General features: G+C 45.0%; 1 protein-coding gene across 1 annotated transcript; it reads left to right on the top strand.

Moving 5' to 3' along the window:
* Nucleotides 1-43: 43 nt before the first annotated feature.
* Nucleotides 44-27,499, top strand: LOC112056241 (eIF-2-alpha kinase activator GCN1). The gene is made up of 39 exons (XM_052881741.1): nucleotides 44-185; nucleotides 260-362; nucleotides 784-979; nucleotides 1,158-1,338; nucleotides 1,728-1,892; nucleotides 2,253-2,505; nucleotides 2,937-3,115; nucleotides 3,889-4,086; nucleotides 4,588-4,740; nucleotides 7,449-7,608; nucleotides 7,905-8,234; nucleotides 8,422-8,615; nucleotides 8,834-9,012; nucleotides 9,082-9,211; nucleotides 9,338-9,418; nucleotides 9,593-9,816; nucleotides 10,324-10,493; nucleotides 10,905-11,078; nucleotides 11,675-11,805; nucleotides 12,265-12,401; nucleotides 12,935-13,166; nucleotides 13,551-13,979; nucleotides 14,069-14,197; nucleotides 14,488-14,611; nucleotides 14,890-15,126; nucleotides 15,798-15,977; nucleotides 16,305-16,594; nucleotides 16,670-16,865; nucleotides 17,028-17,542; nucleotides 20,574-20,711; nucleotides 20,897-21,049; nucleotides 21,115-21,563; nucleotides 21,799-21,978; nucleotides 22,339-22,501; nucleotides 23,147-23,377; nucleotides 23,807-24,002; nucleotides 24,212-24,705; nucleotides 26,571-26,798; nucleotides 27,325-27,499. The coding sequence occupies exons 1-39, from the start codon at nucleotides 171-173 to the stop codon at nucleotides 27,445-27,447; spliced, it is 8,040 nt and encodes a 2,679-aa protein (XP_052737701.1). The 5' UTR covers nucleotides 44-170; the 3' UTR covers nucleotides 27,448-27,499.
* The last annotated feature ends 19 nt before the right edge of the window (nucleotides 27,500-27,518 follow it).

The following is a 27,518-nucleotide window of genomic DNA, read 5'->3' as shown; positions in this document are numbered from 1 at the left end:
AACTAGGCCTAAGCTAACTTTTTTTTTCAATATTGCCAACATTCCATAATTCCATATCAAGTGTCATTAAGATTATGACAATTTGTTATTCTTTTTAATCTATGGTGATGTCTAGCAGGACGTGTGCTTTTGCAGGCCGTTCTTTCTGAAATTCTTAATGATTTGGAAAAATGGCAGATTCTGAGGTAATTTCATTACCATACCAAGGTTTATCTTACACAAGTGTTGCTGAATATCTAACAGATGTGTTTATTACCAGGTCCTGAAAAAATTGAAGGATATTCCATTTAAAATTCAAACTGCAAGTTTGAAAGGGAGACGTGAAGTAATTGAGGAAATTCAGAATGTTTTATCTACTCCAGGTCAGTAAAAAACAGTACAAAGACATAATATATATAAACAACAGCTTGTGAAGTTTCAGCTGGACCGTACGCCGGGTTAGCTTTATTGATTTTATTGATCCTTTGTAGTGTTATATGTCGCCTATCCCAACTGTATTGGTCCAGAATATTTCGATATATACACTGGGTATCAGTCTTTCTATGCCTTGAGAAATAATATTAAGTATGCAATTATCGTCAGCTCTGTAATTTATAAATATTTTTGTTATATATCTTCCTTATTTATTTTGAGACATTCATCATAACCTTAATAATTTTTTTAATTTTTATTAAGAACACATTATTTCTCTAGCGTAATATTTTTCTTAATCATTTAAGTGGGTTGATTATATGGAATAACTCAACTAAACCTTAAAAATTTATTACTAATTATGTCTAATAGGTATAACTGAGCCAGCAGTACGCTTTGTGTGCCGAGTAGTGCTACTGACACTGAACCGCTACCGGGACTCCACCTCTCAGTCCTATGTCAAGAGCTTACTGGCCTACCTGTCGACACAACACAGAGAGTGGACTTTGAAGAGCCTTTTGCCTGCTCTGCTAGAAGTTTCTGAACAGCTGAGGCACATCGCACCTTCGTAAGTTAACACCATAATGTTTTATGTTATGAACCCGTTTACCCTCCTATAAGAAGTTAACACTTTTCAGAATTATACTTTAGTAGTAGTATATTTCATTCAAATCCATTTAGTCGTTCTTTAATGCTCCTAATGAAGCTGTACACTTAATGAAGCTTATTTAATTTTTTTGTTTAAGGAAATACACCAGTCAAACAGGCTTGTATGCACTGCGGTGGAGCACAGTTCTGGTTGAAGGTGCCATAAAAGACCCTGAGGATGTCCTGGACTATAACACCCTTGTACTGGTACAAGCCAACCTGCTCACTGTTGTCACTGCATTTGGGGAGAAGAAGAAAAATGAGAAAGGATACGCTTTGGTACTTATATTTTCAATAGTTAGCTTAAAAGTTGTTCTTTCATACTTTGAGACAATGTATACCAAGGTACCAAGGTTTAGTTACAATACATGAAAAAGTTTAGTTCCTATTTGATGCAAAATAATGTCTCTATTCAATATTAGTTGAATGGATTATATTAAATAGTAAATACTGAACTAAAGCAATGACTTCAAGTAACATGCAACCGAGACAGGCACAACAGTATTGGTGCTTGCTTAAAAGACTATAATTTTTTTGGTACAGTCTAGAAATAGGTGTGCTTTCTGGGAAGGATGATCAAGGAAGACATTCTTCAATGTGTCTTTTTAAACCTTTGCTTAATTGTTGCATAATCATGGAATGGAAAATTTATACCTTGAACATTTTAGTTGCACAACTCATGGTCGGCAATGGGCAGTGAGAGGCTGGTGAAGTGGGTGAACGTGCTCCTGTCGCAGCCCGCTGACTCTGGCCCCCAGCTGTGCATTGGCTTCTCTGCCATCTGTCGCCATGTCAAGCAGACAACTGATGAAGCACTCATTACTACCCATAAGGTATTTTCTTCTTCTTTTTATTAGGTCTAACATCAGATTTAGAATAATAGTTATATTTTAGATTTCTAATATCAGAAATATTTTCTTTGCAACCTAGTCAAATGCCTGTGTTGGTAAAAACAGTGGTGCATATGTGGGCTACACATGCACCACTGTTTTTAAGATTTATATTCTCACTATTTGAGCTCTTGCTAAATGGTCATTAATTTATTAAAAGCTTTACTAATATTTGTAGAGATTACACCACTAGTTTAAGGCAGAATCTACAAAGTATGTCATAAGGCAGAAAATTTTCTACTATTTTCTACTATTTACTACTGCCCCATTACAACAAAATAAAATTTGTTAAATTTTTTCCAGGCAAAGATGCTAGAAAGCCTAACAAAAAGTTTAATCAGTGTCAAAAGCCGTCCCAATGCCAACTACATCAGGGCTTGCTCTGATCTGCTACATCTGCTGCAGAAGAGTGATGTACAGGACACGTTACTGCCGGCCCTGCAGAAAGCCATGTTGAGGAGTCCGGAAACTATTATACAGGCCATTGGTGTTGTGGTGGAGAATCTAGATGTCCACGTTGATGGCATAGCTGTTGACATCGGCAAAAGTCTTATAGGTAATTATTATAATTGAATGTTAATAATGCAGACACGCTAAAGAATTATATTCACCGGTGCTAATTTGTATTACTACTTGGATTAGTTTATCCAAATTATTGTGCAATTGAATACCAGGGAGTGCATAGAGAGAGTTGCATAATGGGTAGGATGCAATATGTATGATGTGTTACACCGCTTTCATTAGAGAGCTTTTTGAACACACTCACTGGTATAGACGTACCTACCGCCAAACGATTTAGTTGGTATGATGTGTTGTATAGAAACCAAGATTTTCATCCTTCGCCTAATAAATTAGCCTGCTTCCATCTTCGATAGCATCATCACTTACCATCAGGTGAGATTGTAGTCAAGAGCTAACTTGTAAATGCTAATAAGGAAAGAAGTTACTAAACCTGTCGTTCAGTTCTAAATGAGTGGATCTTCGCAGTGAACCTGCACTCTCGCGATGAGTGGGTGCGCGCGGAGGCGCTGGTGGCGCTGGGCGCGCTGGCCCGCAGCTGCTCGGCCCTGGAGGCTGCGCGCGCGCTCGTCGCTCACGCCTTCGCGCACTACAACGGCGCCTCGGGCAAGCTCACGTCCAGCGAGGACAAGATCGCCGTGCTCAATGTGAGTGTTCGCTACTCTGTCCAAATCAGTTATAATGTGTGCTGCTTGTTAATTGTAGAAATAACTTGTCACTGTAACAGTAATTTCCTTTATACGCTTAAATCTTGCTAACAATATAATCTATACTCTATATTAATATTATAAAGAGATTTAGTTTGTGGTATTGTAGGCGGTATAATCTGGATCTACTGAACCAATTTTGAAAAAACTTTTACCACTGGAAAGCCACGCTGTTTTTTAGTGGTGTAGGCTATATTTTAAACGCGAATTCTCACAGGAACGAAAACTTCGCGGGTGAAACCGCGCGGCGTCAAACGATTCAATAACCATTTTGTATTGTCAATTTCTTTTATTATTGTTTTTATACTATAACTATGACATTCAAAGTACCAGCAGAAAATCAGTGCTTTGTACTCAATATTTGCTTGGTACATGCAGCACAATGCTGAGCTGCAAACTTTTTCAAGGTTGTGCCAAACATGACAGTGGTGTTCTGATGCATACACTACTTTTAGTCTTGATTTGGTGATAAGTGTAATGTAATAATATAATTTTAAAATTTAAAAAATAAATATTTTTCTTTCCTTATATCTATCTTTCTAGGATTTCAGCGATTTTATCATTTGATTCTGCTCACTGTAGCAACCTGAAGTCACACTTTCAATACAAAATTGCCTATTCAATCGAGAACATTGCAGAGTCACTGGCTATGCAGACTCAGAACGGATTCAGCTGTCTATCAGCTGAGATGATAATGATACTCGTACTTCCAGGGTGTGGGCACGCTGAGCGAGCTGGCGGTGTCGGCTGCGGACAGGCTGACGCTGTTCGACGAGGTGGTGGCGCAGACGGGCCGCGTGCTGGACAGCGAGTCACACGAGCGCACGCTGTGCGGGGCGCTGGACGCGCTGTACCGCTGGGTGCACAGCTTGGACGAGCCGCTGCCCGAGAAAGTGCTGCAGATATACAAGGTGCCATTTACGTTATAACTGTCTGGTTCTATCCATACAAATATTACTAACTAGCGGACGCCCGCGACTTCGTACGCGTGGAATTTAGTTTTTCACAAATCCCTCGTGAACCATGAATTTTTCCAGGACAAAAAGTAGTCTATGTGTTAATCCAGGCTATAATATATCTTAATACCAAATTTGAGCTAATTCGGTTCAGTAGCTGAGGCGTGAAAGAGTAACAAACATTCATATCATCTATATCATCAGTTTTCGCAAATCTCGGGAAACCATGGATTTTTTCGAGATTAAATATGTGTTAATCCAGAGTAAAATCTATTTCCATTCCAAATTTCAGCTAAATCGCTTCAGTAGTAGCGGCGTTATAGAGTAACAAACATCCAAACATCCATACAAACTTTCGCGTTTATAATATTAGTAGGAAGTAGGATGTGTGGCTGTTTGTTTCTTGGTCTGTCTCCGGCAAAACAGAGCGACTAATTCACGTGATTTGTTTCACAGAAAGGTCTGTCGGCGAAGAGCACGACGCAGGCGGTGCGCATCGCGTACACGTCGCTGGTGTCGCGCGCGCTGCGCCGCGGGCCCGCGCACAAGGAGGCGCTGTGGGGCGCGCTGCTGGCGGCCGCCGACAGGGCGGCGCAGCACCCCGTGCAGGTAGCCTTCACCCTGTCTCCGTTCGCGATAAATGAGACTTGGTTCTTTCAGTTCCCGGAAAAACGACACTTTTGCGAATTCCACTTGAAATATGTAATTATTAGTATTCAAAAATGTACTAAATCACAGGTATTATTTTACATACATTTTTCTACTTCTGATACAATTGACAGTACCGAAAAGGAGTCCATTCTTACCACTCTTTCTTCTATACCAACACCAGATTTTCTTCCGTTTACTTTCGAATCTTTTACCGAATGTGATGTTAAGAAGAGTGTTTTGTCTATCGCTTCGAATGCTGTTGGATCTGATAGCGTAAGCCGTAATATGATTATTCCTATCATTGATATTATTTCCCCAGTTCTTACACATATCCTCAACTATTCCATTTATTCCAGTGAATTTGGACACACAACACAGGCTTGGAAGAATGCACAAATTATTCCTCTTCCTAAAAAAATTAGTTCCACAACGTTTTCTGACTTCCGTCCAATTTCTATTTTGCCGTTCCTTTCTAAAGTCCTTGAAAAACTTGTCTTCCAGCAGTTATCCGTATTCTTAAACCGAAATTTACTTTTAAGTCCATTACAATCTGGTTTTCGTCCTGGTCATGGTACGGTTACCGCTTTGACTAAAGTTACTGACGATATTCGTTGGGCGATGGATAATAGATAACTCACTGTACTAGTTCTGCTTGATTTCAGTAATGCTTTTAATTCTGTAGACTATGACATTTTGTTGAGTCTATTACGCTCTATTCACATATCTCCATCGGTTATAGACTGGTTTCAGAGCTACCTCAAAGGCCGTAAGCAGCGCATTCGGGTTGATGACTTCTTTTCATCTTGGTGCGATGTTACGGCAGGGGTACCTCAGGGTGGCGTGTTATCTCCATTACTTTTCTCTATCTTCATTAATTCGATCACTCAAAATATAACTTCTCTTTACCATATGTATGCAGATGATATTCAAATATACCGCTCATCATCTCTTGAGAACCTAAACTCAACTGTCTCTGAAAATTCAAAATTCAAAATTCATTTATTTCAAGTAGGCTCAGTTAACAAGCACTTTTGACACGTCAGTTGACTATTTGTAAAGATTCTACCACCGGTTCGGAAGGCAGGTTCTGCTGAGAAGATACCGGCAAGAAACTCAACAGTTGCTCTTTTGAAAAAGTCATACAGTATTACAATTTACATTTGATAACAATTAAATTACAATTAAATCTGCTATAAACTGTGACCTTAGCGCAATTGATACCTGGAGCAGACAGTATGGGCTTAAGGTAAATCCCCTAAAGTCTAAGGCCATTATTATTGGTAGTCCTGCCCTCATCTCAAGAGTTGATTGGGTAGATCCGGCCAGTTTTGTATAATGGTACCACTATTCCTTTTTGTGACACAGTTAAAGATCTTGGGGTACATCTTGATAACCAGTTGTCGTGGTGCGTGCATGTCAAAGAGTTGAGTGAAAAGATGTTTGCTACTTTTGGCTCACTGAGACGTTTAAGATCATTTTTACCAATTCCTGCTAAAGTTATGTTAGCACATTCTCTTCTTCTTTCGGTTTTAGATTATGCGGACGCGAGCTATCTAAATATAACTGAGGACCAACTCAATAAACTTGAGCGACTTCAAAATCTTGCTATTCGGTTCATATTTAGCCTACGCAAATATGACCATATTTCTGAATTCCGTCAGAAGCTCAAGTGGCTCCCTATTCGTCGTCGCCGGGATCTGCATGTACTTTCACTTTTGTACTGTGTGTTGTTTAATCCAAAATCTCCTGTGTATCTGAAGGAGAAATTTACGATTCAGGGAGTGCAGTCTGAACTGAGACAGTGTCGATTACTAACTCTATGTTTACCCGTGCATAAGACGAAATTTTATAAACATTCTTTCGTTGTGCAAGCCGTTAAGTTATGGAATCTCTCCCTTTAAACATACGGCAATCAAAGACACTGGACATTTTTAAAAATGCCGTAAAGACTCATTATCTGGTGCAGTAAAGACGATCTGTATATATTATTTCTTTTAAATATAAGGTATTTATTAGTATATTTTGATATGTATTTTATTCATTATTGTAGGTATTTGTGTAATATTGTTTATGTATTAGGATGTAAATTATTTGTATGTATGTGTATTACTAATACTATGGTTATTTTTGTTTTACGCCACCTGCTGATGTCCTTAAGTTTTCCTAAACCGAAGGTTGCCTGGAAGAAATCGCTACTTAGCGATAAGGCCGCCTTTTGTATGCTGATCTCTTCCTAATTTGTTTTTTATTTCACTTGTTTTTGTCTTTGTGGTGTGCAAATAAAGTATATTTATCTTATTATTTTATTCGTATTTACGAGGATATTTTTTGAAGATTTATGATAAGTTTGTTTGTTCGTTTTCTAGTTTGTTAAGCTTGTTGGTAACAGAAAAAATTAATACAGCTGTGAATGTTACGTTACATTGCCACTTTGGTACTCCGGTGAACATTTTGCCCTAGAAGAGTGATAAAAAAATTATTTTTTTTTTATTCAAGAAACATATTTTTTTTAGGAAAATTAATTTATCAGGTACTTTTTTATACATCATACTATCATCTTCATATAATTTTATACGGGGGAATACCTGGGTTGTATGGGCCGGTGGGCAATCCTCTTTGCATCTTACTGTACCCTGACATACAATAATGCTTTTCGTTACTTCCAGCACTTGATAGTGAGCGAGGGCATATGCGCGATGGCGGCGCTGGCGCAGCTGGACGGTGCGCAGGAGCTGCCGGCGTGCGGCGCGGCGTGGGCGGCGCTTACTCACCACCAGAAGCACGTGTTGCTGCACGAGAAAGTGCTCGCCGCCGCGCCTGAGGACGGTACTTATTTCAATATTCATTTGTTTGCAGTAGACTTAGTTTACAAGACGCTTAGAATGGTCAGATTATGTTATTATGGTGATAGTAAAGACGGACAGTGAAGAAGGACAAAAACGTAAAATTTGAGTTATGAAGCTTCCAAACGTACATAAGTTTGAGAAGACCCGCATCAACTCAACCATCCTACACCAAACATTAATTTGTTTAAACTTTAGGAGTATGATAGTAAAAGTTTAAAATTTTGTACTTTTGTTTATTTGCTCTAAGGTAGTGCTATAACATTTACCCCTTTATAGTCCTAACACAGGTGGGGTTGCTATGCAGAATCGTTTTGGAAAAGTACGAGAGTGTTGCCACTGATCAAAATTCACCCATACTGAAGGCATTCATACTAGTCCTGCTGTCCCCCGTCAAGACTGTCCGCTCCAGCAGCATAGAGGAAGTGAAATCACTACTTGCCAGAGAAGATAGAGCCTTATTAGCTAGGAATTTAGTGCAAAAGTTGAATGAAGTTTTAGATGAAGGAAGGATATTTGCAGTCAAAGAGAAGACACCGCCTGAAGACAAAGTGGATGTAACTGGAAAGATGATTTTGGATTGTATTCAAGCTCTCTGTTCATTCAAAGGTAAAAATATACATTGATTGTTGATGATTTCATTTCTCATTGCTTGCCTTACGTGATATGCATTAAACAGTTGTGTAGTCGATCTCTTTTATGAGATCAAGTAAAAGCTATCGCAAGATCTGTTTTCTTCCCTGACATGTTCAAATACCACAGTCAAGCGCCATAACTAAGGTACCATAACTTATAGATTACAGAACAGAAGACGCCGAGCGGCTGGCACTAGAGGCGCTGCCGTGCTGCCACCACCCGCTGGTGGAGGCGCTGAACAACAAGTCGTGGACGAAGCTGGTGGCCTACCTGCGGCTGGACGCCGGCCGCCTGGTGGCGCGCCACCTCGCGCAGCTCGAGCAGCTCTACATCACCGACTTCGACTGCACCGAGGTAAGTGCTATTGCTCTCTTTTGTTGTGGTGCGACGAAAGAGTGAGCGATGTTTTTGTTGCCACTGCCAGTGGTCGGCTATTATAACTTCTTCCAAGCCTCAGATGTTGAGGGAATAAACAAATCGTAGACGACTCCGGACTGTGGTCTTTGAAATGCCTACGCCCTCTGGACGCCGTGCAGTGGACGTGCACCTGCTGATGACGATGATGTTTGCAGACAGCTCGCAACGTGGTGTCGACGCTGGTGCGCTGCAGCCCGGCGAGCGCGGGCGGCGCGGCGGCGGGCGCGGTGCTGGACGCGCTGCAGCGGCCCGACCTGCTGCAGGTCACGCGCGACGACTACTTCGTGTACCTCACGCCGCCCGGACACCTGTACGACAAGAGCGTCGTGCCGGGGTGAGTGTACCTGGTGTGCAACTGGTGTGCAAGGTGTGCAATCTCCTTCACTTTGTCTACTTGCTTCAGCATTGAGGAGAACCGCGAGAAGAACCTGAAGCGCGAGAGCAAGGCGTACAGCTACAAGGAGCAGCTCGAGGAGCAGCAGCTGCGGCGCGAGATCGACGAGAAACGCCGCAAGGAGGGCAAGCTCAAAGAGGTGCGAGTGTTTTGCTGTCAAATTTATTTCGTCATTTCGTATTTTTTATCTGAACCTCTAATAATTGTCAGTTGAAACTTAGCACACTAGTAGAAGTACTCAACACCCGTACGCTCTGTGTTGCAGGCGCCGCTGTCGGCCAAGCAGAAGGAGGCCATGAAAGCGCAGCTCGCCAAAGAGAGTGTCATACGTGAACGATTGACGGAAGTTAGTAAAGTCACTGCTTTATTATTTCTTGTGAACTATTTTTTTAAAATTATTTTGAGATCTATACCTCATTGAATTGCCTAAATATTTATTTAAATTAAAAAGAAGTAATAAGTTGATGAATACTGGTAAAGTGTGTAGGTAGGGTAGGCAATAATGTCCGCCACGTGTCAGCTGTACAGCGGCGTGGAGAAGGCGGTGCAGCTGCTGGAGGCGACGGCGCGCGGCTCGCCGCTGGCGCTGGGCGTGAGCGCGCGCCGCGTGGTGCGCGCCGTGCTGCTGGCGCTGCGCTCGCCGCTGGCCGCGCCGCGCGTGGCGCCCGCGCACCTGCGCCTGCGCCGCGCGCTGCTGCCGCGCCACGCGCTCGTCGCCGAACACGTGGCCCGCACCACGCTCAGGTCAGGGCCGCTCTCCATGAAATAAATATACTCCTAACTGAATTGTTTAGCTTATTTTTTGGTGAGATTAACCATGTACGCACGAAATAATATAGTGCACAAGTGTGGGTAAGCACAGGTGCACTCTCTTTTTCCCTCATTTTTATAGTCCGATTGGACGGCAGACCAACACGACCGGTGAAAGATCCGGCGTAAAACCGACGCGTTTACGTGCCCTCTGAAGGTGGTGTACCAATACCGCCAACTTCCCAACTCCAGGCTGCTATTAATATTTTACTTGTAAGAGAAATTCCAGTATCATATTTTTTTTTGCCTATCCCGAGATATAAACCGTAGACCTAAGTGTCTGTAGCTGAATCAAGTAACCATGGGACCAATAAGGCTGTCAGCCCCTATAAAAACCGTGATAGTAATCTGTAACTATGTATATAGTTGTTTGGAACCTGACTGTAATTTGTCTAAACTCTAAAGCGTTTGAGTGTGAAAAAAAACCTGTCTTTGGCGCAGGTTATACAAGCCCCAGTGCGACCTGGAGCCCTCTTGGGAAGAGGAGGACCTCACCAAGGCCACCGTGCGCACCATCAACATGGTGCACGCGGAGACGGCGCCCGGCAAGGAGCACGCCGGACCCTGCACGGCGCCCGGCTTCTGCTACGTGTTTCCGCTGCTCAAGCACGGTAGGGCTCTTTACGATCAATTTACATATTTTTTCTTTTTTACAAATCTTTGAAATATCTGATAAACAGTATGTAAGCCAAAAAGAATTCGCATGTCATTTTAATTGTGGGTCTTTTCAGGTTTTACTACAGCTGTACATTGCTAAAGATCTTGCTAAAAATCTTTTACATTTGCAACATGTTATATAAAATCTACTAACGGATATCTGTCTAGAACAGTAATCTCATGCAATGCGCAGTAATCATCGCAAGGTTCATTCGCCATTTTTCTTCTTTATAATGTGCAAATAACATTTCAACAGTCCTCACAATGATGTGGGTTGAATCAAGGGAGGCTTACGGTTTATTTTCAACTTGCTAACGAAGTAACTGACGAGGTGATGAATGCACTGGCACTCGATGTGTGTCCAGGGCTCACGAGTGGCACGGCGCGCAGCGACGAGGCGATGGTGCTGAACGCGCTGGCGGTGGTGGCGCGCCACGCGGCGCTGCGCGGCGACACCGGCGACGTGTTCGCGCCCGACCAGCTGCACCCGCAGCTCTTCCCCATCGACCAGATGTTCCGCCTGCTCGTCGACCTCATCGGTCAGTTGTCTGCGGCTGCACTTTGACAGCTCGTCCGGGCGAGCACTGTGCTTCCGCCGCCAAGTAGCATTGCTATTTGAAGAGTATGCTAGCTGGTGACATTACAGATACATTTTGACATCATTGTCTCAATAAGATAGATACAAATGCTACTCCCTTATAGAGCCATCAGCTTGCTACATCGTCTATTAGGTATTATAAATCTTGCAATTAAAGCTGCAAACATAAGTATGGTGGAAGGAATGTTTCTTTTATTTATTTGCACAATCATCTACTACATTGTGTGAAAAAATGGTTCAACAAGTATGGTTGAACTCAAGAACTCGAGCTTGAGTCCTTATCTATCGACCTTGTCTAGTTTTAAGAAGGCTGTGTTAATAGTAGGGGCCAAAGACATGAATGTTAGCGCATGAAGCGCTTATAAAGATTATGAAGAAGCGTTAATGAAGATTTGTGCATGAAAAGTTAACCCTTATTGGGTTGTAAAACCGGTTGGGTCAACGCTAGATTTCACACGTTAGTCCAACATTGGCCAGCTCCTTGACCCGCCGAGCACTGGCAGCAGTCAGCGGGTCAAGCAGCATTGTCGTGCGCAGGCAGCAGCGGCGGGCGCGTGGCGGCCGCGTGCACGGTGGCGCTGCTGGAGACGGCGCAGTGCGCCGCGCGCGCGCCGCTCGCCGCCGACGACGTGCTGTGTCTGCTGGACGGGCTGCAGAGCCCGCTCGAGGTGACGCATCACATTTTATTGTACAACTAATAGGCCAAATAAGCGTCAACGACATGTAGCGTGACAAGAGAAAGACATAATACTGAAAAAGATATAATAGGTATAACTCTCCGCGCTGCCTCTAGCTGTCTGAACACATCTATTCGTTTTTGAGAAAAGGGGTTTAGACAGACAGACGGACAACAAAGTGATCCAAAAAGTCAAGTCTAGTCAAGCATGCGTAAAAAAGTTTTACTTCAAAAGTTCCTACAGTTCGACATACATACGCACCTGTCCGAACACCTCACTACTACAGCTACACACACTACAGCTGAGAGATAAGAGTACGGGATCCGCACCGAAGCGGAATACTGCAATCATGGCACGAGGCCGCTCAATCTAACAGCGCCATCTATCGACACTGCATCGAATGATTGATTATACAAAGCCAGCATCAAGTAATAGAGTACCCCGCGGCAGGTGGTGCGCGACGCGGCGCTGCGCGCGCTGCAGTGCGTGTGCGAGCGCGCGGCGCCCTTCCTCGAGGAGCCGGAGCATGCGCTCAACCTCACCATGCGCCTCTACGTCGCCACCTTCGACGTGGCCGAGGACAACAAGTGAGCCGCTGCTGCATTGCACTTCTTTATTTTGAAATTGTGTATTTACAGTGAATTTTGCAGTTAGCCTGTAATCTCAGACTAATTATTGTATAGGACTTGCCTCGCTAGATGTTACTTTTCCGTTTAAAGTAAAAGTATTTGATCAACGATCTAATGCGATTATAAAAACTGTCTCTATAGTATCGATGTTTTATAGTTGTAATCGTGTTCGTCGGTTAAAGAGCTCCGTCAACATACCTTTCTGTTTAATTGAATAGTGTAAAAAATGGGCGAAAACTTATAATTTAGTATAAGATATATACCAAATCTAAGCTCGTTTTCCTCAGAAAATGACAGACAATTTTGTTCGTGACTATGAGTGCGATACAGGTCCTTCTATAATTGGTCTAAGCCTGTAATACATGTGTGCTAATTATGAATGCGAAAGTCCATCCGTTAGTTACCTTTTCACAAAACGAAATTTCAAACGAACAGCCTCGCAGACGTCTGCAAGTCTAATGTAAGAGCTAACGGTAGCGAATGTCGGGCAGGAAGCTAGCGGCGGAGGTGTGGGCGCAGCTGCCGCGCGCGGAAGAGTGGCTGTGCAGCGACGCGGACGAGATCCGCGAGCTGCTGCTGCAGCAGGTGCAGCACCCCGCCGACGAGCTGCAGCGCGCCGCCGCCGCCGCACTGGCAGCGCTACTGGCGCGCGCGCACGACCCGCCCGCCGCCGCCGAGCTGGTGCTGCAGCGCCTGCACGACATCTACACCGACAAACTGCCCGTACGCACGCGCATACTGTAACTAACTTAGCCGCATACCTAATGTATTGGTATCTCGGGCAGGAAGGGACAAGTTTGGGTATTGGTCGACAATATGTAATTTTGTCTTCACAAAGTGTGCCGTGGGACGCATGCTAGACCTACTGGTGTTTAAATAACTTTTACGTCCCATCACAGCCCCATACACTTTTTATCCCTTTTCTATATTCGACGCCGTGTTCATACCTGCAAGTCCTGCACTATCTGGTCTCTGACACTCGATATGGTCCCGCTATGCAGCTTCATAACTCGTAGTATCTCAGCCAAAATAATACTTGTTAACACATATTCGCCCAACCGATCCCTTCGGGCAGATACAGTAACCGTTGGTACGGCGTCGCTCCAGATGATCCCGGCGGTGCTGGACCAGTTCGGGCACGAGCAGGCGGCGGCGGTGGACGCGTGGGGCGCGCGGCGCGGCGTGGCGCGCGCGCTGCTGGCGCTGGCGCCGCGCCTCAGCGCCGCCGCCGTGCCGCGCGCCATGGCCTTCTTCGTGCAGCGCGCGCTGGCCGACCGCGCCGACCCCGTGCGCGACGCCATGCTGGCCGCCGCCATGGCGCTGGTGGAGCTGCACGGCCAGGAGACGCTGAGCAGCCAGCTGCCCGTGTTCGAGCAGTTCCTGGACACGGCGCCCAAGTCGGGCGGCTACGACGCCGTGCGCCAGTGCGTGGTGCTGCTGGTGGGCTCGCTGGCGCGCCACCTGGCGCCCGACGACGCGCGCGTGCGCCCCATCGCGCTGCGCCTCATCGCCGCGCTCTCCACGCCCAGCCAGCAGGTGCGCCTACGAGCAACATGTGACTCATCCGGACCAAGTGTTTGTTCATCTTTATGCTAAGTCATGATAATATGGTCATTGTTCGTCAGGTGCAAGAAGCAGTGAGCAACTGTCTGCCACATCTAGTGACGTCTCCAGCTCTGGAAAAAGAAATCCCCACCATCGTCAACAAGCTCCTCAAGCAGCTGCTCACCGCTGAAAAGTACGGCGACAGAAAGGTGAGCTCTAAACACTGACAACGCCGTCAGATTATGTTGTGATGATAATAGGTAAAGTCGAAATCTTTTAAAACTCCGAGAAAATTGCGAGAATTCCAAACACACCTTGAAAAGAAAGATTCCACAACAAACTCAGATAGAAGTTTTTTTTTTTCTTACAGTACTTTTCTCGCCGATCTTGGGCACAGATGTTGTATCTTTAATGCATATTAATGGATTTCATGTTTTTGCCGAGTATTTTAGTGAGTAGTTGGGATTTGTAATTGATGGCAAATGATATTTTATTTCAGGGCGCCGCGTACGGTATAGCCGGTATAATCAAGGGGCTCGGGATCCTGTCGCTGAAGCAGCTGGATGTGATGGGGAAGCTCACGGAGGCCATACAAGAGAAGAAGAATTACAAATATAGAGAAGGTAAGACAACATTTATAACCAAAAAAACATTTCCTTCCCAAATGAGAGAACGATAATTGTAAACTGACAGACGGACAGTAAGACAGTAATCAAAGTTAGTAAAGCCATAGTTATGTCAGATGAAGATGAAAGCTATATTTGTAAAAAAATATGCCAAATTTCTTTAAAATCAGTCTCCCAGAAGGCTGGAAATAGACAACAAACAATCTCCCAATCGCATTTACAACATTAGTATGATGTATAGACAATATTCGAGTTGGGCGTGTGTGTGTGTGCAGGCGCGCTGTTCGGCTTCGAGATGCTGTGCTGCAAGCTGGGCCGGCTGTTCGAGCCGTACATCGTGCACGTGCTGCCGCACCTGCTGCTGTGCTTCGGCGACAGCTCGCAGTACGTGCGCGCCGCCGCCGACGACACGGCCAAGCTCATCATGAGCCGCCTGTCCGCGCACGGCGTCAAGCTGGTGCTGCCCTCGCTGCTGCAGGCGCTGCAGGACGACAACTGGCGGACCAAGGCGGGTCAGTCATACGTTTCTCTCATCACTCATCATCATCATCATCATCATCAGCCCATTTTGTCCACTATAGGCGAGAATTTAAATCCATCTAACACCACCGGTGCAAGTTGTCAGACTCAGGGTTATAATGTTTAAACATAATGATTAAAGTGAGATGTTAGTGATATCGACTGGAAGCTCAGACCAATTATAGAAGGACCTGTATCGCACTCATAGTCAAGAACAAAATTGTCTGTCATTTTCTGAGGAAAACGAGCTTAAATTTGGTATATATCTTATACTAAACTAGAAGTTTTTCCCGTTTTTTACACCATTCAATTACACAGAAAGGTATTTTTACGGAGCTCTTTAACCGACTAACACGATTACAACTATTTAATATCGATACTATAGAGACAGTTTTTATAATCGCATTAGATCGTTGATCATATACATTGACAGAAAAGTAACGTCAAGCGAGGCAGGTCCTATACAATAATTGGTCTGAGACTGGAAGTGACAAGTCACAAGACCAGTATAACACTACCAGCCTCCTAACTACAAGATGCCTTTAAGAAGTTTCCCAATTCAAGTAAAGCTTAATATTTCATAGCACAACCCAAGACACAAAGGCGGAGCCGTCCCATGAGCCAAATTAAATTTAAAAGGCAATGGTGGTGGTACTCTGTACAGGTTCCATCGAGCTGCTGGGCGCCATGGCGTACTGCGCGCCCAAGCAGCTGTCGTCCTGCCTGCCGTCCATCGTGCCCAAGCTCATCGAGGTGCTGAGCGACTCGCACATGCGCGTGCAGGAGGCCGGCGCGGAGGCGCTCAAGGTCATCGGCTCCGTCATACGGAACCCGGAGATTCAAGGTGAGATAGGCTTCACTGAGATAGATTATTATCTGCCAAAACTAATGTGGTGGTGGGTGGGCAAGATGAATCAAAGTACCAGGAAGAACAAAATCGATGATGAAGATGGTCACGACCCTCACACGTGAAAAAAACGATTTATAGAGGAGAAAGATCACAAAAGTTGTAGATTTTTTTAATAACAGCAATAGGCAATAAGTTACCATAAGAAACATGCCACATTGTCATGATACTCATGTAATTTTTACACACTTGACATGTCAAACATACTCAATACCTTCAATGAAGCTTCACCTGCAAACAGACTGATTCCTGCTTGTGTCCCAGCGATCGTGCCGGTGCTGCTGCAAGCGCTGCAGGACCCGTCCAACAAGACGTCGCTGTGCCTGCAGACGCTGCTCGACACCAAGTTCGTGCACTTCATCGACGCGCCGTCGCTGGCGCTCATCATGCCGGTGGTGGAGCGCGCCTTCCTCGACCGCAGCACGGAGACGCGCAAGATGGCCGCGCAGATTATCGGCAACATGTACTCGCTCACCGACCAGAAGGACCTCACGCCCTACCTGCCCAGCATCATCCCCGGCCTCAAGAGCTCCTTGCTCGACCCCGTGCCCGAGGTAATCTCGCCTGACGGTGAGCGGCGACCCCACTGGCCCCTGGCGGTATGTGTTGTACAACGGCGGTGTGTGCAGGTGCGGTCGGTGTCGGCGCGCGCGCTGGGCGCCATGGTGCGCGGCATGGGCGAGGGCAGCTTCGAGGAGCTGCTGCCGTGGCTGATGCACACGCTCACCTCCGAGTCCTCGTCCGTGGACCGCTCCGGCGCCGCGCAGGGCCTCTCGGAGGTCGTCGCAGGCCTCGGCTCGCACAAACTGCACAAGATTATGCCCGGTACCGAACCACCGTATTGCCTTATTTATTGTTTTAGTCGCTTTTTAGTAACACATTTTGACAAGTCAGAACAGCTTAGTTTTCGAAAAACTTTTGTCTGTATTCGGTGAAATTTTTCGAGCTTTTACTTGAGATCCTTACAATTGTTAAATATCCAACCAGATATAATAGCGACAGCGGAGCGCACGGACATCGCGCCGCACGTGAAGGACGGCTACATCATGATGTTCATCTACATGCCGGGCGCCTTCACGGACGAGTTCCTGCCCTACATCGGCCAGATCATCAACCCCATCCTCAAGGCGCTGGCCGACGAGAACGAGTACGTGCGCGAGACGGCGCTGAAGGCCGGCCAGCGCATCGTCAACCTGTACGCCGAGTCCGCCATCCAGCTGCTGCTGCCGGAGCTGGAGCGCGGCCTGTTCGACGACAACTGGCGCATCCGGTACAGCTCCGTGCAGCTGCTCGGCGACCTGCTGTACCGCATCTCGGGCGTGTCGGGCAAGATGAGCACGGAGACCGCGTCCGAGGACGACAACTTCGGCACGGAGCACTCGCACAAGGCCATCATGGGCGCGCTGGGCCCGGAGCGTCGCAACCGCGTGCTGGCCGGCCTGTACATGGGCCGCAGCGACGTGGCGCTCATGGTGCGCCAGGCGGCGCTGCACGTCTGGAAGGTGAGCAATTTCGCGACATTGCTATCAACCTTTACTTAAAGCTTTTTTTTGCTTAAAGAGATTCCTTCTATAAGCCTGATCTTCGGGAAAGATTCTAAGAGTTATAGATTTGTTTTGTATTGTGTTGTAATTGTTGATAATGTTTTATGTTGTAATTATTGATCATAAATTGTTTAGTGTGGGCATGGAGAACATCTCGGGCAGGGGAGATGAGTGTTTATTGCATTTTAAAGGGATCCCTCAAACCACCACCACCAATCCAAGGTCACAAGTCCTGGGACTTGCTCGAGATGTTTACTCTACCACAAAATGATGGTACAATCATTGTTGCTGCTACCCATCACATCATCTATGTAACATCTCTGAGAGGTGGTGTGTTTTACCACCAATTTTCTTTTCACTCAACCTCAAAATTCAAAATTCATTTATTTCAAGTAGGCTCAGTTTACAAGCACTTTTGACACGTCAGTTGACTATTTGTAAAGATTCTACCACCGGTTCGGAAGGCAGGTTCTGCTGAGAAGATACCGGCAAGAAACTCAACAGTTGCTCTTTTGAAAAATTCATACAGTATTACAATTTACATTTGATAACAATTAAATTACAATTTCTTATAGTTTTATGTCCTGTGTGAAGGTGGAAGCTGATCCAATGGCCTCCGCACCTTTGTCGTTAAGGAACTCATCAATAGTGTAGTAACCTCGACTAAGTAAATGTTTTTAACACATTGCTTAAAGTTGTGCATTGGCAAGTCCATCACAGTCTTGGGGATCTTGTTATAGAAGAGTACACCCAAACCCACAAAAGATTTTTTAACTCTTTGGAGACGATATGCAGAAATAACTAACTTATGCCCGTGTCTAGTAAGACGTGGGTTTAAATCTCCTTTTCGTTTGTACAAATTAATATTTTGTCTTACATAAACTATACTGTTATATATATACTGACAGGGTACTGTTACTCAAATTGCCCTTTTTTGAAGTACAAATATAGAATGTATATCAGCAGCCTTGCCCCACAACAAAATACCGTAAGACATTACGCTGTGAAAGTACGCAAAATAAACAAGTCTAGCTGTATCAACATCAGTAAACTGTCTTATTTTTCTCACTGCAAAAGCAGCTGAGCTGAGTTTACCTGACAGTTTTTCTATATGAGCACCCCACTGAAGTTTGGAATCCAAGGTCACTCCCTGGAAAACTGTGGAATTCTCTATTTCTAGTGTTTCACCATTGATCATTATAGACTTATCTAATTTTATAACATTTGGTAATGAAAATTCAATACATTTAGTTTTCTTTGCATTTAAAAGTAAGTTGTTAACAGTGAACCAATGCGACACATGCGATATGGCACGGTTTACATCGTCGGAATTATCTTTACTTCTGTCACTCTTAAAAATTAGGGATGTGTCGTCAGCAAACAGTACTATCTCACAGATGCCGCTAACATGGTGTGGTAAATCGTTTATGTACACTAGGAATAGAAAAGGACCCAGAATTGAACCTTGTGGGACGCCCATTGTGTTAGAAAAACCGCGAGACTTTGAATCATTTATGCATACCTTTTGTGTTCTATCACTAAGATAAGAGGCGATGAGATCAAGTGCAACACTTTTTATGCCATAGTGGCTTAACTTAAGTAAAAGAATGTTATGGTCAACACAATCGAATGCTTTGGACAAATCACAAAATACACCAATAGCATTCTTAGCATTTTCCCATGCATCATATATATGTTTTAAAAGTTTAGCACCTGCATCAGTTGTACTGCAACCTTTAGTAAAACCATACTGTTCAGGATGAAATAAATTATTCAAATTAAAATGACTTAAAAGTTGATTTAAAATGATTTTTTCAAAAACCTTACTAAGTGTTGGCAGTATTGTAATTGGTCTATAATTATTAACATCAGTTTTGTCACCTGATTTAAAAAGTGGTAACAGTTTGCCATGTTTCATTAGGTTCAGAAAGATACCCAATTCCACGCATTCATTAAAAATAATAGCTAAGTGGGGAGCAATGACATCAATGATGTTAGATATTACTTTCACTGACATGCCCCACATGTCTCCAGTTCTTTTTAATTTTAACAGTTTAAAAGTTTTTTTAATGTCTGATACAGTTATATGATGAAATTCAAAAAGAATGTTGCACTCTTTAACAGGGCCTCTTAATATCCTCTGGGCTTCCGTAGCAGAAGAGTCCAGTGATTCTGTTAACAAGATAGGAACATTCTGGAAAAAGTCTTCAAAGGCATTAACAACCTCGTTATCGGTGTTTATCTTTTTATCATTGACAATTAATTCAAAACTCATATCACGTGGTCTAATTTTGCCTGATTCTTTATTAATTAAGTTCCAGATTGTTTGTACCTTGTTTTCAGATTTTATTATTCTATCTTTGATGTGTAATGATTTTGCAAGAATACAAACACGTTTGAAAATTTTTGAATAGTTTTTTACATGTTCTAAATAAGTTCGCGTTTGATTATACTGTTTCTCCTCGTACAACTCGTACAATCTGTCTCTACTTTTGTAAATGCCTACAGTAGCCCATTCGCTAAACTTTAATTTTTGAGTAACATTAATATGTTTAAAGTTGAAAATTTTACAAAACTCTTTGTCTATTGTCTTGAACAGTGTACCAAATAGCCTGTCTGGGTAACTATTTTTAAATGAAAGACATGGAATTTTTGAAGAAATGTGCTTTTAAATCGCTCTAATTTACCTTCAGTTATCGGCCTATACTTGAACCATTGGTTGCTATTGGATTTATTGTTTAAAATAGTTATTATTTGACCACTATGATCAGAGCCTAATTTATTTATTATCATCTTTTTTTCAATCACACAATTGTAAAATATATTATCCAGACATGTCCCTGAAGTAGCCGTTATCCTGGTAGGTTCATTAAAAGCATGAGTCAAATCAAAACATTTGAATAAGTAAACACTCGTTCACTAACTAATCAATGTAATTATAAAAACATCGTGTCATCACTAAGATGTGATGAATGTTCTTTTTGTGTAGGTGGTGGTGACGAATACGCCGAAAACTCTTCGCGAGATTCTGCCGACGCTGTTCAACTTGCTGCTGGGCTGCCTCGCGTCCACCAGCTACGACAAGAGACAGGTGGCGGCCAGGACGCTCGGCGACTTGGTTAGGAAAGTGAGTACACTTTTTGTTACTTATTATCGATTTCTATGAAGGTTCTATTAAAATGTTAACTTGTAAGTCATGAATCTATATAAATTTCTGGTTTGAAAATAAAATATTGGCGATGCAAAAATCAATTGCATATTTTATCGAAAGGTGAAGGTAAACAATTCAGCGATCGCTGTACTATGTTGCAGCTCGGCGAGCGCGTGCTGCCGGACATCGTGCCCATCCTGGAGCGCGGGCTGCGCTCGGAGCGCGCCGACCAGCGTCAGGGCGTGTGCATCGGGCTGGGGGAGATCCTCGCCTCCACCTCGCGCGACGCCGTGCTGAGCTTCGCGGACGGGCTGGTACGTGCTCCGTGTGCCGTGTGTCGTGCCGTGTGACGCCCGTAGTGACCGCGCGCGTGCCGCAGGTGCCGACGGTGCGCACGGCGCTGTGCGACGAGCTGCCCGAGGTGCGCATGGCGGCGGCGCGCGCCTTCGACTCGCTGCACGCCACCATCGGCAACAAGGCGCTGGACGACATCCTGCCGCCCATGCTGGACGCGCTGCGCCACCCCGACCCCGCCGTGGCCGACGCCACGCTGGACGGGCTCAAGCAGGTCATGGCCATCAAGTCGCGCGCCGTGCTGCCCTACCTGGTGCCGGTGCTGACGGGCGGCGGCGGCGGCGCGGCGGACACGCGCGCGCTGTCGGCGCTGGCGGCGGCGGCCGGCAACGCGCTGGTGCGCCACCTGCCGCGCGTGCTGCCCGCGCTGCTGGCGGCGCTGGTGGCGGCGCGCGGCTCGCCGGCCGAGGTGCGCGAGCTGGAGTACTGCCGCGACGCGCTGCTGCCCGTGCTGGACGACGCCGGCGTCAGATGGTACGACTGCTCGCTTTATCTACTGATTATAATTATCATATGATAAATAAGTATTTTTAACTGCTCGAAATAATTTGCACGATTTGTCAAGTTCGCGCAGCCTCTTTACGCGTTTACCCGTTTACAATACATTTTACTAAGCATCGTTTACCGTTACACGACATACATACATACATACTGAGTGACAGCTGCGGCGCGGCTGCTGCCCTTTAATACGCTGCTGTTTTGTTTCCAGTATAATCGACACGTTGATGGAGTGCGTGCGCACGGGCGCGCCGGGCGCCGACGCGGCGGCGGCGGAGCGGCGGCGCGCGGCGGCGGCGCTGCTGTGCGCCTTCGTGACGCACACGCGCGCCGACCTCATCCCGCACGTGCCGGCGCTGCTGCGCGGCCTGCTGCTGCTGTTCGCCGAGAAGTATGCGCATTACGACTGCTTACAGCCATTACATTACAGTGTCTGAACCATAACGCCTCAAATACATTACTAGCATCGACACTTTGCTTTGAAGTCCTGAAGTAAGCCGAGTAGTGTAGTAACTTTTAGGAGGAAATAAGGAGGAAATAAGGAGGAAATAATTACTAGACTAGGTTATATTTTCTTGGTATAACGCGGTTTATATGTAACCTGTAGTATTTTTTATTATTTATTATTTTCAATGTATATGCCATCGTTTAGATGCTATCAAGCCTGATGGTAATCAGTGACGCAGCCTATGGTGGAATGCGCTTGCACTAATTGATTGCCAATCCAAAACACCATTTCGCGTGTGTGCAGAGAGCGCGAGGTGCTGGTGATGGCGTGGGAGGCGCTGGCGGCGCTGACGCGCACGCTGGAGGCGGAGAAGCAGCTGGGCTACGTGTCGGAGGTGCGCCAGGCGGTGCGCTACGCCGCCGCCGACCTCAAGGGCGAGCCCTTGCCCGGCTTCTGCTTGCCCAAGGTATACCAGTACTTTGGTTTCTATTTACTGGCTATATTACTTGGCATGCTTGGCAGTCTTACGATATGCGGGCGACGGGGGACGTATGACTGCGCGCGGGGCCGGGGCCCTAAGTCAGGTGCATCAGTTGTGGGCAGTCACTGTCCACACTACGCGTATTGAATGACCTGCAGCTGTCGGAATAAGCGCACACGATATTCATATTCAAAAATGACTTATAAATATAAAAATATTAAATAAAGTGATTTTTTATTATTAATATTTGATTTGAAGTTTTTGTTTGTGTCCTATTTTTTAATATAAATGTTGTACAACAAATGAAACTTTGTAGTCGGCCAATTATTATTATATTATAATACACTTCTTCCCTACCCGACTCTACTCCGACCCTAGCCCTACGGTACCTTTTCTAATTTTAATTAAAATAATTGTGGAAGAATTATGAAAGAATATTTGCCATATCTATATAAATATGACCAATATTCCTGTTCCAGTCTGGCTCCTTTACAGTCTATCGAGGCTTATATTAAACTAAACAAATTTTGGTAACTTTTGCTACATCAATATAGAACGTGGACAAATAATCATTCATTCATTCATTCATAGTTGTAAGTGATAGTTGTGAAACCATATCATCGTATTCAGGGCATAGCGCCGATCCTGCCGCTGTTCCGCGAGGCGATCCTCAACGGGCTGCCGGAGGAGAAGGAGAACGCGGCGCTGATGCTGGGCGAGGTGATCAGGCTGACCACGGCGCCCGCCATCCAGCCCTCCGTGGTGCACATCACCGGCCCGCTCATCCGCATCCTGGGCGACCGGTTCAACTCCAGCGTCAAGGCGGCGGTGCTGGAGACGCTGGCCTTGCTCTTGTCCAAGGTATGTGATGGGCCTATCGACGAAAATAGCCTGCCTTACTCTTTCCTGGGAAAGAAGATAATCAAATCAAATCAAAAAATGGTGGCATTAAATTAATGGTGGCAATTATAGTCGAAAACTTTAAATTAAAGTTACGAGGGTGCCAAACGGCGCCTTGGTCCGAGAAGAGCCCACAACAAGTCAACAATATAAAAAAATCCGCTAGGGGCAGCACGGGTTGTACGTTATGTTTTGAATCTCATCGGTGCTGTACTTAGCGAAACATTCCCAGGAATGAGGCTCATTGGATGCGTACTTTAATGTTTCTTAGTTGATGATCGCAAAAATGAAAATATAATGAAAAACTACGTACACCGAGATTCATAATTTTGTTGTGCCGGCACGACACTAGAGAGTCGGTCTTGTGATGTGAATGTGATATGTGTACAGGTGGGGGTGATGCTGAAGCAGTTCCTGCCGCAGCTGCAGACCACGTTCGTGAAGGGGCTGAGCGACGCCAACCGGCCCGTGCGCATCAAGGCGGGGCTGGCGCTGTCGCAGCTCGTGCTCATCCACACGCGCGCCGACCCGCTGTTCCTTGAGGTGCACAACGGGGTCAAGAACGCCGACGACTTGACTGTCAAGGGTAGGTATATGCGCCAACTTGTGGAGGCCTACCCTGGGACATTGCTCGACATTGCTCTGTCGTTGGTCGCATGCTGCCGCCTGGTCTGCTTTGACATTGCAACACTCCAAACTGATATTTATTCAAACATTATTTCGACAAATATTTCCAATTTAAAATATTGGCTATCTGCGACAACTGCAAAGCATTTTTAATTTGTTTTTTCTCAGAAACAATGCTTCAAGCCTTACGAAGCGTGATAACGAATGGCGGCGACAAAATGTCGGAGCAGCTCGCGCTGACCGTGCTGGCCATGCTGACGTGTCCGGCGCTGCTGGCGCACCCCGAGGACCCGCCGCGCAGCATGGCGGGCGGCTGCCTCGGCGCGCTGCTGCACTGCCTCACCACAGCGCACAGGGACGCGGCGTTACTGCACCACGTGCTGGCTGCCGGGAACCCCACCCCGCAGTCGGCGCAAGCGGCGGAAGATTGGCTCCTGACGCACGGCCGCTCGTGCGCTCTGTTCGTAGCGTTAAAAGAAACCCCCGATCAGATATACCGGGACCATTTCGAAGAGAAAATCGATAAAGCGTTGCTCGGATATTTGACGAGCGACAAAATACCCATAGTGTGCAATGGCATCCGGGGCATAGGATACCTGATATGCTACTTGCTGGAGAAAGACAGAACCGTCCCGCCGAACATCCTGTCGCAGTTTGTTAGGGTAAGTTCATTTTATACTACCGTTCACTGACAGTCACAGACCTCCTTCAATCCTTAATCACAGTTTTTGTGATTTTTTGTTAATTATTATTGACTTATATTTCACTACTCGAAAATAATACCACTGTTGTCTCATCTCAAGGTTAAGCGAAATCTATTTATAGATTTCAATATTAAGTAATAACTATTAAATTAGTGCTGAGTTTTTTATTTACTATTTATTTATTTAAGTAATTTTATACGATCAAGTATATAATTACTTTCAAAAATATTCATCAATCATCAATAATACCCAGTAGAATCTACTAAGAAGTAGTCTGCACTCTACATTGACCAATTAAATGTTATGTGGTTCGTATAGTACTTCGATAGCGCGGCTTACGTGACTGCTAGCGCCATCTAGTGAGCTGTCATGTGTTTAAATTATTTTATGGTGAGACAAATACTTCAGGGACTGGATACTGAATAAGTGACAGTAGGATTAATTTAATAGCAATCATGCACTAAGCGTGAAGAAATGTTTATCGCAGTTTGCTGCTTCCAGCAGCAGGTTCTTCTAGGTTGAGTTTTGAAAGATTTTTTCTTTTAAGAAATTCTCGGTAGCAACCTGGAGATGGAAAGTTGGTGGTGTTACTACGCCGTAGAAGCATGTAGTGACTATTACAGAGTCAATTTGTCTAATTTTGCTGTACAAATAGAGTAATAAATAAATGTATGGGCAAACCTCCAGCTTCCTCACTGATTCGATTTGAAATATTCTTTCATTGTTAGATAGCCCATTTGTCGAGGAAGGCTATAGGCTATTTATTATCCCCGCATTCCTACGGGAATGGGAACCACGCGGGTGAAACTAGTTCGTAATACGGCGCTATACCGAGAAACGAAAGCCTTCAAACAATTGGTTAGACCTGGGTTGGTTGGCCCCAGCTGCTGGGCGATATGAATGTGTAATGTCTCGTGTAGGTCGAGAATTGTGTATTTATTTTATGTATTCACCCGTCTGCGAGCCACCGCAAGCCTCTTTCAGATACCACACCACTATGCACTTCAATCCAGAATAATTTTACTGTCCAAATTTACACGCGCTCAAACTTCGTCAAGTACGCTACAATATATATCAACGTAAAAAAGAAGTGGTCATACGGAAACATAAAAACCCTAATTTTCCGACTTATCTCCACGCGTTTTTGCTAACGCGGTCAGCAAAGCAATAGACAGCAACAAAAACATAGCGGCCACAATGCTGCCCGCTCAATTTTCAAAGTCGCAGCGTCAACAATAAATAAATCCTAAGTTCACTAACCTGCATTAGAACAGCATAGTGGGTGTAAGTCAAAGCTATTAAGTTCAATAAAAATACTCATCCTGGCTTAGCTTGCTTAATTTTGCTGCTGGTGAATTAATGAATTTTATATTAATTATTTGATTTCATCAAATTTATACAAAGTTAGTTATTATAATCCAGACAATCTGCAAATAAATGAATTGGATTGAATTAGGCCTGTAGTAGGCGATTAAAAATATGCAGATGAAGTAATGTTGAGCCGTGATAGCCCAGTGGAAATGACCTCTGCCTCCGATTTTGGAGGGTGAGGGTTTGATTCCTCCAACCTCCAACTTTTTAGTTGTGTGCATTAAAAAAAAATAATAATATGTGTCTGAAACGGTGAAGGAAAACAATGTAAAGAAACCTGCATGCCTTAGATTTTTTTTAAGCGTGTGGAAGTCTGCCAATCCGCATTGGGCCAGCGTGGTGGACTATTGGCCTAACTCCCATTCTGAGAGAAGGCTCGAGCTCAGCAGTGAGCCGAATATGGGTTGATAACGACGAACGATACGAAGTAATGTTGTTGTGTTGGTGTGCAGAGTATGAACCACAGCAGCAACGAGGTGAAGCAGCTGATGGCGCGCGCCAGCACGCTGGTGGGGCGCGGCGGGGCGCTGCGCGCGGAGGGCCGCGGCGCGGACGTGCTGCGCGCGCTGCTGCCGGCGCTCGTCAACGGCACCAAGGAGAAGAACACCTACGTGCGCGCCAACTCGGAGATCGCGCTGCGCGCCGTGCTGCGGCTGCCGCAGGACGAGACCTTCCACCAGGTGCCGCCATTTATATTGTTCAACCTGACCCATCGGTCTTCGTCTGCGAGAATTGTTATTCCCCCCTAGAGAAGGAATGTTCAAGTTGACACAAGTAGGCAATGTTCTTCTCCAAGGTAAGAGTTGTATCTGTTCACAAAATGTATTGCAATTGGTTTATTGGTAACAAACAGACAGACTTACTTTTGCTTTTATAAGTATATATAAAACAGTAGAGTTAGTGACAACCATTATAACAGCTAAACAGTTCTGGATGAAATTTGGCAAACAGATTATTGTATATACTACTACCTACTAGCACATAGGCTACACTTATCTCCATATTGTCATGGGAACAGTAGAAATCTCTGGAGACAGCTATAGCACAAATAAAGCACTTATAGAGAGAGTTAAAATTATACTTCATTCATGTGGTTTATAGCACACTCGTTTTTTTTTATAATAACTCCATTAAAATATTCTGGATGTTCCAACTGTTTCTAAATAGTTTGTTCAGTATGCATTACAAATGTGTGAATGCCCCCAGCAATGCATGTCCCTGCTGGAAGAGGGCGGGCGGGAGGCGCTGGGCGACGTGGTGACGCGCGTGCTGCGGCGCGGCGTGGCGGACGGCCGCGACGAGGACCTAGACTGCACACTCGTCACTTGAGGACCGTCGACTTATAAATAAATATATAATATACCTTTATAGATATTACAAATCGGATTTTCATTGTAGTC

The sequence above is a fragment of the Bicyclus anynana genome, chromosome 5, assembly GCF_947172395.1.
Source record: "Bicyclus anynana chromosome 5, ilBicAnyn1.1, whole genome shotgun sequence".
NCBI lineage: Eukaryota > Metazoa > Arthropoda > Insecta > Lepidoptera > Nymphalidae > Bicyclus > Bicyclus anynana.
Note: the sequence above shows the minus strand (reverse complement) of the source record. Positions and strands in the feature narration are given on the sequence as shown.